A 14387-nucleotide genomic window follows, 5' to 3' on the forward strand; every position below is an offset into this window, starting at 1 on the left:
AAGAAGGTAAAGAGTCACAGTATATCTGCTAGTTGGCGAAGCAAGCACACTCTTTTGAGATGGACATTGCAGTGAACTTATCAGCATGCTTCATTCCAAGCAAAAGGAATGTAATAGCCAACAAACTCAGTTTCCAGGGTCAAATCATGGGTCCATGGTGATCCCTTCATCTTCAAATGGTGAAGAATCATTTGACTTCATGTGGTTTCCCATCAATCAACCGATTTGCCGCTCACCTCAACAAGAAATTGCCGGTATTCTAGTCACTAGTTCCTAACCTTACAGCAGTGCTAGAATATGTTTTCCAACATTCAAGGGAAAACACCGACGGTATACTTTTCCATCGTTTTGGCTGATCCGAAGGGGAAAAAGTAGGGAGTTGACTACTCTGTATCTAAGGATAACTCTGGTGGCTCACAAATTTTTCCAACATTCAAGGGACAACACCGACGGTGTACTTTTCCATCGTTTTGGCTGATCCGAAGGGGGAAAAAGTAGGGAGCTGACTACTCTGAATCTAAGGATAACTCTGGTAGCTCACAAGTGGCCTCACGCCGAATAGTACCCAGACCTGCTAACGCTCCTATCAGAGGTAGTAGGTTGGCCAAGGCATCAGGTCCCTGTTGAAACACTACTGCTAGTGTGTTATTGAATCCTTTGACCGGCCAGACAGTACTACATTGGATCCCTCTCTGGTTATGGCTCCTTTTTCCTTTGCCTACACACACACCAAATATCCTGGCCTATTCTTTAAACATTCTCCTCTTTCCTCATACACCTGACAACAATAAGATAACCAAAAAATTCTTCTGCACTGTAATGTTCAGTGGCTACTTTCCTCTTGGTAAGGGTAGAAGACACTCTCTAGCTATGATAAGCAGCTTTTCCAGAAGGGCACTCCAAAATCAAACCATTGTTCTGTAGTCTTTGGTAGTGCCATAGCCTCTGTACCATGGTCTTCCACTGTCTTGGGTTAGAGTTCTCTTACATGATTGTGCACAAACGTACAATTCTATCTATTTTCTTTCCTTGCTGGGCTATTTACCCTGGTGGAGCCCTTAGGCTTAAAGTATCCTGCTTTCCCAACTTTAGCAGTAGCTTAGCTGTAATAATAATAATAATAATAATAACAACTGCCACTGTGGCCCAACCTTCTTTCCCAATCCCATATGCAGAGGTACCACAAAGCATTGACTTGCTTGTGTCTTAATGGGTGGAGACTATCCGGCATCTTATTCTAAAAAAATACTTTTTTGTGAGGCAATTGCACTTTATTTTACTTATTATATTACACATACTGTATACTTTTCCTACATTCGCTATTAGGGCGAATACACCCCACGGGGGCTAAGACCACAATCACTGACTGTGCGAGGGCAACAGTCCCGAACCCTCTGGTAGAAGGGTCAGGGAAACTGCCATAGGGGAAGGGGTGAGGATTACTAGGAGTGGGAAGAAAGCGGAGAACCCCAGGGACAGGGGTAGCACTTAGCTTGACAACCATGCTCCCTGCCCAGCATGAAGCCCCAGCTACAGGCACCTTTCCTACCATACAGAGAGGTACCAAAACTTATCTGTCTTCCAGTCCTAAAGGCACCACGCCCTTTACCACTGGTGCCATTGCAACACTTGAGCACAAATAGCAAGGGGGAGCCGGGGAGAAGTAGCCTCACTACCAAATCCCTTGGGTAATGGCAGGCCTACCTGAAAGACCTAAGGAGTTCAGCTCGTCAACAGCAGACTGCCTGACAGCTACAAGATTCCCCATGCAGCAAACCTGAAACTCACTGATATGATCCTAAGACTCGTAACCCATGCATTGTACTCCCTTGGGTACCAATCCAGGGGCATATGCACAGGGGTGACAGCAACAGACATGTCCCGTGTGGAGACAGTGAAAAGCCAGCCAAAGTTTTCTGGGGCGTTACCCAGTCTAATTACCACAAACACCTCGCAAACTTCCTTCCCTAGGGGTAAAGCCCATTACAACACCAAGGCCACAAACTACACTCAGCACACGGGGATGTCCGTGAACAGACATGCCCCTCAGCACAGAGGGAGCATGTATCTACAGTTGGTTAGTGTAACTGGCTGCCAATAACATCCAACCCCGGGCAACGAGCTTCTTGCTTCCATTACACATTAAACAACCAACATTCACTTATTAAGAAAATTAATAAATTTGACAGGCACTGTCCGTACATCCATATGACAGCATCCAACTAGAGAGGGGGCGGGGCTCGTCATCCTGCACACTCACAGGTTGGATAACTGCTTGTCATCCAATTTTATCGACCGAGTCCAGCTCGCGCTGAAGTAATCTCCATAATATATGGACGAGGGTTTGTATGTCAAGTAGGAACAAATGTCAATACTGTATACCAACATTAATATCATTATTAGTTTGCTTAAGCAGACCATTGACTTTAAGGATACTAACGGATACTAACATGTTTACCTGTAATTTCAGCACTTTCAAGATCTACTGCCAACTGCATCCATAGGCTCCTATGCACTACTGTATAGGATGGCAATACTCTGAGTCTAATGAACTTAAAACATAACTGTCTTTAACTTAAATGTAAGTTATTCTTTTTCCCTTCATCTCAATTGACAGCTTTGTAGCATTTAACTTTTATCACCTGTAGGATGAAAATAATGTTGTAACAAAACTCTTTACATAAACATGAAAGTGACACCTCTCCAGACACATCAATGCTGTACACATGGCTATATTTTGGCAAATTATTTTCTTTCCAGTTTATGGGTAACACTAAGATAGCTATAACTGGCCTATGGTAAACATGTTATTTTCATTAGTAAAATAAATTTTTGAATATACTTACCCGATAATCATGTAGCTGTCAACTCCGTTGCCCGACAGAATTCTACGGAAGGGATACGCCAGCGATCGCTATACAAGAGGGGGGTGTACTCACAAGCGCAACCTGTGGCCAGGTACTGCAGTACTTCTTGTTGACACCACCTCAATTTTTCCTCGGTCCACTGGTTCTATGGGGAGGAAGGGTGGGTCAATTAAATCATGATTATCGGGTAAGTATATTCAAAAATTTATTTTACTAATGAAAATAACATTTTTCAATATTAAACTTACCCGATAATCATGTAGCTGATTCACACCCAGGGAGGTGGGTGAAAACCAGTGTACATGTATATCAAGAAGCTAAGTATCCCGTATTTCATATTATCAGTTATTCAAAATAACAATGAAATTACAAGTACCTGGTAAGGAAGTCGACTTGAGCCATTACTCTGCCTTAAATAAGTTCGTCTTCCTTACTGAGCGCAGCGTTCCTCTTAGGAGGCTGAACAACTCTAAGGTGCTGAAGTATCAAGGGCTGCAACCCATACTAAAGGACCTCATCACAACCTTTAACCTCGGCGCTTCTCAAGAAAGAATTGACCACCCGCCAAATCAACAAGGATGTGGAAGGCTTCTTAGCCGACCGTACAACCCATAAAAAGTATTCAAGAGAAAGGTTAAAAGGTTATGGGATTATGGGAATGTAGTGGCTGAGCCCTCGCCTACTACTGCATTCGTTGCTACGAATGGTCCCAGGGTGTAGCAGTACTCGTAAAGAGACTGGACATCTTTGAGATAGAATGATGCGAACACTGACTTGCTTCTCCAATAGGTTGCATCCATAACACTCTGCAGAGAATGGTTCTGTTTGAAGGCCACTGAAGTAGCCACAGCTCCCACTTCATGTGTCCTTACCTTCAGCAAAGCAAGGTCTTCTTCCTTCAGATGAGAATATGCTTCCCTAATCAGAAGCCTGAATAGTAAGAAACTGAGTTCTTAGAACTTGGGAAAGAAGGTTTCTTGATAGCACACCATAAGGCTTCTGATTGTCCTCGTAAAGGTTAAGACCTTTTTAGATAGTACCTAAGAGCTCTAACTGGGCAAAGTACTCTCTCCAGTTCATTCCCCACCAAGTTGGACAGGCTTGGGATCTCGAACGACTTAGGCCAAGGACGTGAAGGAAGCTCGTTTAGCAAAAACCGAGCTGCAAGGAACATGTAGCCGTTTCAGATGTGAAAACAATGATCCTGCTGAAGGCGTGGATCTCACTTACTCTTTTAGCTGTTGTCAAGCACACGAGGAAAAGAGTTTTTAATGTGAGGTCCTAAAAAGAGGCTGATTGGAGAGGTTCAAATCTTGATGACATAAGGAACCTTAGGACCACGTCTAGATTCCAGCCTGGAGTGGACAACCGACGTTCCTTTGAGGTCTCAAAAGACCTAGGGAGGTCCTGTAGATCTTTGTTGGTGGAAAGATCCAAGCCTCTGTGGTGGAAAACCGCTGCCAACATACTTCTGTAACCCTTGATCGTAGGAGCTGAAAGGGATCTTACTTTCCTTAGATGTAACAGGAAGTCAGCAATCTGGGTTACAGTGGTACTGGTTGAGGAAACTGCATTGGTCTTGTACCAGCTACGGAAGACTTCCCCTTGAGACTGATAGATTCTGAGAGTGGATGTTCTCCTTGCTCTGGCAAACGCTCTGGCTGCCTCCTTCGAAAAGCCCCTAGCTCTTGAGAGTCTTTCGAAAGTCTGAAGGCAGTCAGACGAAGAGCGTGGAGGTTTGGGTGTACCTTCTTTACGTGAGGTTGACGTAGAAGGTTCACTCATAGAGGAAGAGTCCTGGGAATGTCGACCAGCCATTGCAGTACCTCTATGAACCATTCTCTCGCGGGCCAGAGCGGAGCCAATCCACGTCAGCCGTGTCCCTTTGCGAGAGGAGAACTTCTGAAGTACCCTGTTGACAATCTTGAACGGCGGGAATGCATACAGGTCGAGATGGGACCAATCCAGCAGAAAAGCATCAACGTGAACTGCTGCTGGGTCTGGAATCGGAGAACAATACAACAGGAGTCTCTAGGTTATCGAGGTAGCGAACAGATCTATGGTTGGCTGTCCCCACAGGGCCCAAAGTCTGCTGCAAACACTCTTGTGAAGGGTCCACTCTGTGGGGATGACCTGACCCTTCCGGCTGAGGCGATCTGCCATGACATTCATACCGCCCTGAATGAACCTCGTTACCAGCGTGAGCTTTCGATCTTTTGACCAGATGAGGAGGTCCCTTGCGATCTAGAACAACTTCCACGAAAGAGTCCCTCCCTGCTTGAAGATGTAAGCCAGGGCTGTGGTGTTGTTAGAGTCCACCTGCACCACCTTGTTAAGCTGGAGGGACTTGAAGTTTATCAAGGCCAGAAGAACCGCCAACAACTCCTTGCAATTGATGTGAAGTGTCCTTTGCTCCTGATTCCATGTTCCCGAGCATTCCTGTCCGTCCAAAGTCGCACCCCAGCCCGTGTCTGATGCGTCCGAGAGGAGACGGCGGTCGGGTTTCTGAACAGCCAAATGTAGACTTCCTTGAGAAGAAAGCTGTTCTTACACCACGCGAGAGAAGACCTCCTCTCTTCGGAAACAGGAACTGAGACCGTCTCTAGCGTCATGTCCTTTATCCAGTGAGCAGCTAGATGATACTGAAGGGGGGGGAGGTGGAGTCTCCCTAACACGATGAACAGGGCCAGCGATGAAAGTGTCCCTGTTAGACTCATCCACTACCTGACTGAGCATCGGTTCCTTCTCAGCATGCTCTGGATGCATTCTAGGGCTTGGAAGATCCTTGGGGCCGACGGAAAAGCCCGAAAAGCTCGACTCTGAAGATCCATACCCAGGTAGACAATGGTCTGGGATGGGACGAGCTGAGACTCCTCAAAATTGACCAGGAGGCCCAGTTCCTTGGTCAGATCCATAGTCCATCTGAGAATCTCCAGACAGCGACGACTTGTGGGAGCTCTTAAAAGCCAGTCGTCTGACGGAGCCGGACACAAGATCATGGTACTGCTGCACAGTCTGTGAACTGTCAACCATGGGGAAGCGAGGAAGTACAGTGACAACCCGAAGCTGTCTAGACTGTCTGGGTCGTATAGACAACTCCTTATCGGGTTGCTGAGGTTGCCGCACTGCGTCACAACAAGTCACTTCTGCTGGTTGTTGAACGTCTTCCCAGTGACACACTGACTCCGTAAACAAAAAATCCTCTAACAAGGACTAAGCTTGGACTGCATGTCTTGCAACACAGCTCAAGGTCTATGGGAGCAGGTGTGGTAACAGACGGGGTTAGCGACTGAAGTGGAACCATTACCTTCCCTGGAAGCATGTTATGCTTAAATAAAAGTCCATAGGAGGCTACGCAGCTAAAGGCTCCTCTCCAAATGACAGAGTCCTCAAGGGAATATCAGAAGGAGGGAGAAAAGCACTTTCTCATCTACAGGGACCATATCCGAGAAAAGCTAAGTTCTCTCAGTGAGGGTTTCACTGGTGCAAAAGCAGCAGACTAGAAGGCAACGTTATGAAACTGCTTGACAGTCTAGTGAGTTGGCAACAACCAAAGATGTGTGACTGAGAAGCATGCGGTAAGGTATGCAGAGCATGCTGTATGTAGAGCATGCTGTATGCAGAGCATGCTGTATGTAGAGCATGCTGTAAGAGAAGCAGAGCATGTTGCATGGCGTGTAACATTTCTCAGAAATTCCATGACCAGTGCTAGATTGAGTAATATCGCATTACTGTCCATTGAAAGTGCACGTGCCGAGGGAATTGATTTAGACTGTTTTGTTGATGAATTTGATAGCCGGCATGATAATCGTAGAATTAAGCTGCACTAAATATACGATCTATAATCTACTTCACCTCAGGACAGGGAAACTCGCCCTGTTGGCAACACTGCATTACTTCATGCATGCTTGCATGGGGTTTAAATATCAACATAATATTTACATTACATTCATAACTCATGATTCATTTTTGTTTTGAAGATATTTTGCCATATTTGCGATTTGTTAAAAATATATTGCAAGGAATACATATATATTTTTTTTTTATTTAAGTAATACGAATAACCTCCATTATCATAATGTTTGTGTAGGCATACATGTATATGATTACCAATGCAAGTTATGAAAGTAATGAGGTGTTATTATTGTCATTTGTTATTTCAAAGTTGAATGGGAAGAGGCTCAAGTTGAGGAGAAAGTGGCAGATGCATGCGTTGAGGTGGCTGACTCATAGCATGAGGTTCCTGCCTCAAGAGTTGCGCTTGCCTCAAGGGTTGAGGTGGCTGCGCAGAGAGAGGCTCTTGACTCACGAGTTGAGGTTCTTGAGGTGTGAGCTGCGAGAGTTGAGGTAGCGGCTGCGCAGAACGCAGTTCCTGTCTCACGAGTTGAGGTTCCTGAGGAGCTAGCCTCAAGAGTTGAGGCTCTCGCCTGAGGAAAGTTGAGGTAGCAGCTGCGAGAGCTGAGGTGGCTGCCTCAAGGATGGTAGAGGTTGTCGTACCTCAAAAGGTTGTAGCCTCAAAGATGGTCTAACTGCAAGAAAATCTTGCCTCAAGGCATAAGACTCCTGCTCCCATTGTTGAGGTTGCCTTAAGGAAGGTTAAGGTTGCTGCACAACGCTGGTAACTGGCAACTCCGAACGCGGTAAGGTAGCTTGAGGAACCTCAACTTCGTACGCCTGGCAGACTGGACTGCGGTGAGGCGGAGCGCTCGCAGGAGGAGGTGTAACCTTCTCAGCCTGAAACTCACGCATTAAGACCGCAAGCTGCGACTGCATGGACTGCAGCTAAGTCATCTTGGGATCAACAGACGATAAGGTCTGTTGAGGCAAAGCCTTAACAGAAGATGAGGTCTGTTGAGGCATCGCCTTACCTCTCTTAGGAGGTGTGCAGTCACCTGATGACTGCGGAGAGTCAGAGCTAACCCAATGACTGCATCCGGGTTGTTGAACTCTAGAGGTCTGGACTTTACGTTTAAGAGGTCTTGAGACCTGAGTCCAGCGTTTTCTCCCCGAAATTTCTTCTGCAGACGAGCAAAATAAGGGCTCAATCGTCTGCGGGTGGGAGTGACGGTCTCTGTAAGACACGCCCGCAACCACCGAGGATACTTCTGTGCGCCGATCAAGGCCTGCCGAACCCTTTTGCCCTTCGACATTGCTTCTCCCCTGGGCTTGGGAGCTTGCAAGAGGTCCCGGACTGGGAGGACGACTGGCACGCACAGAAGTACCCTCACGCACAACACTGACACACTTTGCGCTAATCACTTATCACTTTTGATTTTCTGTTTGCACTTATTTCACTGAACTCGAAACTTTAAGTGGTTTGTACCTGAAACACGCAATTCTATCCTTCCTTAAAAGTTAGTAATTGCGAAAACAGAATTACAATGTAACAGAAAAATCTAATGAAAGATAAATAATTCAGTGGCTGGAAAGAGACTAAACACTAGATCAAATAAACTACGTTTAAAATCTCTCACCGCATAAAGCTTGAGAACAAGAATAAAACTCTAGAAACGTTTACCTTCTTCCCCTAAAGAGACTAGGGAGAAGAGCAAAAACGATAACAACGTTACTCGCTTGAACGAAACGTTTATCCAGCTATCTCTCCCTCCGTCTCTATCTCTCTCTCTCTCTCTCTTGATTTAGAACCTGAGAGAAGAGCCCAATCATATATATCGTTAAAACATATTATTGTTAAAGGAAAAAAACTGAAATATTTCCCAAATAAAAAGTTCCTTTATTAGAATTAAAACCATTAAGCTAAGAAAGAATGAACAAAACGCTAGAAACGGTTACTCTTACTGCAACGTGACACCGTGAAAATTCTCTCTCTATCGTAACGATAGAGCGCAAGTTGAACGTTCTGAACGTCAACAACTGCAGAGACAAAACAAAACGTTAGTTCAACTTTGAAAACAGTACGAGACTATCAAAGAAATTCTTTCAAAAACATTAAAATAGCATAATATGTTAACAGGTAAAACCGAAATGACGGGCTCAATGTTAATTAACTTCGGTACCAAGAAAAGACCGCCTACTATTAGGAAAGGTCGAATATAAACAAATATAAAAATTAATTTTAATAAGTTTATAATAAAAGGAAGTTAATCGAAGAGGCCTATAAAAGGCGGAGAGATAAAAAATAAATCTATAACTTTTGTTAAGCAAAATTAAGAAAGAGAGTCTATACTCTCTTAGACACCAACACTTCCGTCTAAGGGACGGGTCGGCCATTTAAAGGTGAAAGAGAGTTCATACTCTCTTCGTCACCATAATTAATCAAATAATTCCAAAAGCTAGCTAAGCTAATAATAAAACTTCCTGAATAGCGAAAGCTGAAATCTTAGAGCAATACTTCACCAAAAACCGTGAACAAGACTCCAAAATTATAAGCGTATCCATGAACGTCTTGCCGGAAGCACGACAGAGGAAAAATTGAGGTGGTGTCAACAAGAAGTACTGCAGTACCTGGCCACAGGTGGCGCTTGTGAGTACACCCCCCTCTTGTATAGCGATCGCTGGCGTATCCCTTCCGTAGAATTCTGTCGGGCAACGGAGTTGACAGCTACATGATTATCGGGTAAGTTTAATATTGAAAATTCTACAATGACGAAGCTCAATCCTAAACACAAGATCAAAGTATTTCAATGCACTGTATGTCTAATAACTTTTTGAGGTAACATAAAAACAATTCTAAATTCTATGATCATATAAAACCATACACAAAACAAAATTGTACAGAGACAGCAAATTTCACCCAAGGCTGACCATCTTATTTACCTAAGGATCCCTCCTCTACAAAAGAAATACATTTATATTGCTTCCAAAATATAATAATTGATTCAGTCATGAGTCCCACATGTCAAAATTTTATAAAAATGACAAATTCGTAGGTAATTTGTATTTTTCCTAACTATACAAACCTTAGCTATTTAATATGGGTAATTACTTTTGGCGTAGCTGAAATGACGAGCCATTAGAATTTTAACAAGGGTTTACTACACCACCGCTAGTTAGCGGGGGGTAGGGAGGGTAGCTTGCTAACTCCCCCACCCCCCCTCACACACACCTATGCTGAGCTCACTTTGGTCAGAGGTAGGACTTCACGGGGGCTGGAGGGCAAGTTTGATTAAATAGCTAAGGTTTGTATAGTTAGGAAAAATACAAATTACCTATGAATTTGTCATTTGTTCCATAACTGAAATACAAACCACGCTATTTAATATGGGTGACTCAACCCTTAGGAAGGGTGGTATGTCCCGCCCAGTACTGGCTTTTGGCTTTGCCCGGGGACTCAGTATCTGAGTGTGTCAGCACTCAACAATAAGGAGTCCCTGCACCTCGCTAGCACCTTGCTGCGCAAGGGCTGCGGCCTACGTAAGCTGTGTGTGAAGGTCTGAAGAGTGACTCATCCTAGGAAGTTGACCTGAAGTCCTTTAAATAGAAACTTTAGGCTAGGACTCTCCCAATACCACCTCGTCAGGGTATGAGGACGTGACAGTATTAGCTTAATACTAGGAACACAAGGAGACATGGTTTACCTGCAGTGGTTCGAGGTCAGCTGTGCAGAGAACCCAGGATGCTGCTTTCCCCAAGAGAGGGGAGGATGAAGAAAAGAATAAGGGCCAGACAAACCTTTTCATTCATGCAGACTAAAACCGGGTAACAATGCCCTCAACCTTCTGCTACTCGTCCATTAAGGAGCCTGAGGTTTAAACCAGCTGTTGTGCAGCCACCACGAGGCCGATAGAGAACATATCGAGCCTCCTGTGGGTCACGTCTTGCAGGTAGTGAGCTGTGACGGTCGTCTTACACTTCCACACCCCCGCTTGTAGAACCTGCGTCACTGAGAAGTTCTTCTTGAAGGCCAGGGATGTAGCTACGCCCCTGACATCATCTGCTCTAGGGCGACGTGACGGAGGGTCAGGATTCAGGGACAGATAGATTACCCTACGAATCCATGCTGAGATTCTTGGTAACCCTCCTCTTTGTTCTCCCAGTGCTCACAAACAATGCCTGCACTTGGGGACGAACTGCAGCCGTTCTTTTGAGATACAGTGAACCCTCGCTACTTCGCGGTTCGACAATCGCGGATTCACCACTTCGCGGGGTTTTCCCATAACCCATATATATATACATATCGCGGATTTTCCGGAAAATTCGAAAATACCGCGAAATCTGAAGATAACCAAATACGATATTTTGTTACCTGTAATTCCATTAATACTGTAATTATAGTAATATCTGCTCTTACTGATTGTTCATTGCATTACATATGATATATAATTCAGCACAGAAAGAAATAAAACACGAAAAGAGAATGTGATCATACGATAATTCAGTACGTAGTAAAATTAAATCGAACATGAAACGCAAATCAGATGCAGTCATACCATATTAGAATGGTGTGTACTGTAATGGATGTGCTTCTTTTCCATGAATCTTTTGTATGTATACGTACGTAGTACAGTACTGCATCCAATAATATTCTTTGTTGCAAAAATCACATTTCGAATAAGTACTGTAAGCGTACGAGAGAGAGAGAGAGAGAGAGAGAGAGAGAGAGAGAGAGAGAGAGAGAGAGAGAGAGAGAGAGGCGTAAAATAGCGTACGTACGTAAATTTTTATTATTATTGTTATTATTATTATTATTGTTGTTGTTGTTAATAAAATTATTATTGTTATTATTATTAATCATTATTATTATTATTATTACTGTACAGTATTATTATCATTATTTATTATTATTACGGTATTGTACTTAATCTACGTACGTTCAGTGTGCGCGGGACATCTTCTATGAGTAACCAACGCACCATAGTACTGTATAAGACGGGTTGTGATTGGTTCAAGCGCTGATAGATGACGAATCAAAACTCAAGTTTTGTTATCTAGCCTGTGATTGGTGTTTGGCCCGCATCTCCAACCCGCAGCATCAGAGTTCTCGCGGGACTGCATCGTTCACTTTCTCTTTCCGCGTATTGCTGAGTAGACGTTCTTAAGTTTGTGAAGTTGAATCTGTGCTGTGTGCGACTGTTTTAAGTTGAACTTTTTGTTGAACTTTCTGTTACAATGGCTCCCAAGCGTTCTGCTTCTAGTAAGGCTGGTAGTGAGCCTAAACGCCACCGAAGAATGATGACGATAGCTGAGAAGGTTACGCTTCTCGACATGTTAAAAGATGGTAGAAGTTACGCGGCCGCCGGCCGCCATTTTGGCATCAACGAATCCACCGTTCGCTAGATCAGGAAGGACGAGGCGAACATTAGAAAGACTGCTGCAATCACCTTTAGCAGATCAGCGAAGCGAGTCGTTACAACGCGTAATAAAACGATCGTACGCATGGAAGGTGCTTTAGCTGTGTGGATTGCCGACTGTCGGAAGAAGAACATAGCGTTGGATACGAACACCATCCGAACAAAGGCTTTGAGCTTGTATGAGAATTTTGCGGCAAAGGAACCTCATGACGACGATGGCGACCATGCTGAAGAAGATGATGATGTAGATGATCCTCAACCAGGGACCTCCACTGATTCCCAGCGTCAGAAACAACGTTTTTCCGCCAGCAAAGGATGGTTCGCGAAGTTTCAGAAACGCTTCGCCCTGAAAAGCGTTTCCCTGCATGGGGAGTCTGCTTCCGCTGACACTGCCGCTGCTGAAACTTACGTGAACCAGACTTTCAAGAACATTATCGCTGAAGGTGGATACAAGCCGGAACAAGTGTTTAATATGGATGAAACCGGCTTGTTTTGGAAGAGAATGCCGTCGCGAACTTTCCTGTTCAAAGAGGAAGCCAAAGCCTCTGGCTTTAAGGCATTCAAGGATCGCGTTACCCTCGTGATGTGTGGCAATGCTGCTGGATTTTTGTTAAAGCCGGGGCTTATTTATAAGTCGAAAAATCCTCGCGCTTTGAAAAACAAAAATAAGAATCTCCTTCCCGTGTACTGGATGCATAATCAAAAGGCATGGATTACGAAGATGCTGACCTCCAACTGGTTCCACCAGTGTTTCATCCCGCAAGTCCATGAATATCTCTTAGAGAAGGGCTTGCCATTCAAGATCCTTCTCCTTATGGATAACGCTGGTGGACACGCAACTGACCTGTCGCGTGAGGGCGTTCAGGTTGAGTTCCTGCCACCCAACACCACGTCATTAATTCAACCAATGGACCAGGGGGTTATCAGGGCGTTCAAGGCCCTCTACACGAAGAATACCTTGGCGGACCTCGTTGCGTGTGTGGATGCTGCCCAAGATGACGAGGATGAAGACTTCAACTTGAAGGCGTACTGGCGGCAGTACACCATAGCCACGTGCCTGCAGAATATTCAAAAGGCACTTCAAGAGATGAAACCTGCAACTGTAAATGCGAGCTGGAAGAAGCTGTGGCCCGATATTGTTTACGACGACAAGGGATTTACTCCGTCGGAAATCCAACACTCTGCAATACGGAAATCTGTGCAGTTGGCTGCCATAATTGGGGGTGACGGGTTTGGCGACATGACGACTGAAGACGTCGACGAGTTGTTGGACTGCCATTCCCAGCCCCTAACTGACGCAGATCTCGAAGACCTGACGAAATCGGCAAGTGAGGAAGAGAGTGAGGGTACCCAGGAAGAGACCCAAGAAAATGTAGAAGAAACGGGCTTAACATTAGAACGGCTCGCCAAGTTCTGCAACCATATGAAGGAGGCGAAAGAAATGTTGCAAGAGTGGGACGAGGATATGGTTCGCGCGATGCAATTCTGCAACAAGGTCGATGACATCACGACTCCCTACAGGATGCTCTTGGATCGAAAAAAGAAGCAGCGGCAACAACTTCCGATCACAATGTTTTTTCAGCCTCGCAAAAAAGAGCCAGTTCCTCCTGCTAGTACGCCTTCGGAAGAAATTGAAGAAGTTGAAGAGGTGTCCCAGGAAAAGACACCTCCGTCTGAAGAGACGTAAAATACTATCATTGACTGCACAGTAGAACACATCATCAGCTTCATCATCATCATTTCTACTGTGCAGCAAATTCATCGCCATCGTCATTCAAGTTTTTCTGGAACTTCTTTCGTGGTGAGTACAGTAACAATCTTTATTTTTTACTTTAACCTGTTTTATAGTTTAGTACTGTACGTACTGTATGCATTAAGTTAAAGGGAAGGTTTTAAAAGTCTACATGTTGTAACCTATCATATTTTTTTTGTTTAAAATTTACATTTACGTACGTAAAACAATCTCTCTCTCTCTCTCTCTCTCTCTCTCTCTCTCTCTCTCCCTCTCTCTCTCTCTCTCTCAAATTGTTTTCCTGCTTTGCTACGTACAAGTACTGTATAATTTATATTTGTAAGGTAACATATTTTGTAAATGCTTTGTACTGTAAATACTGTATGTACTGTATCATTATTTATCACTATCATCATGCGTGTTAAATGCCTTGTTTGTTCTGAGCGTGGTTGTTTACTGAGCGTACACGCCGTCGTTTCAGGCGGCGTCATAAAGAAAAAGATTTCATTTGGAAGTCCTAAGAAAAATACGTAAACT

At 44.3% G+C, this 14387-nt stretch overlaps 1 protein-coding gene across 4 annotated transcripts in view; it reads right to left on the reverse strand.

Annotated features, from left to right (window-relative positions):
• The window catches only part of Dolk (Dolichol kinase), a 69944-nt gene that overhangs the window by 39511 nt on the left and 16046 nt on the right, over positions 1-14387 (reverse strand). For 2 of the 4 annotated variants that reach the window (XM_068374306.1, XM_068374307.1), the window contains exon 2: positions 2459-2642. The exons of 1 other annotated variant lie outside the window; for it this stretch is intronic. In XM_068374306.1, coding sequence (XP_068230407.1) covers positions 2459-2498 — 40 coding nt within the window. In that variant the 5' untranslated portion in view covers positions 2499-2642. Of the gene's footprint in view, positions 1-2450; positions 2643-14387 lie in introns of all 4 variants that reach the window. One more of the 4 variants, XM_068374308.1, reaches the window with a different exon arrangement.

This window comes from Palaemon carinicauda, chromosome 5 (genome assembly GCF_036898095.1).
Source record: "Palaemon carinicauda isolate YSFRI2023 chromosome 5, ASM3689809v2, whole genome shotgun sequence".
In the NCBI taxonomy this organism is placed as follows: Eukaryota; Metazoa; Arthropoda; class Malacostraca; order Decapoda; family Palaemonidae; genus Palaemon; species Palaemon carinicauda.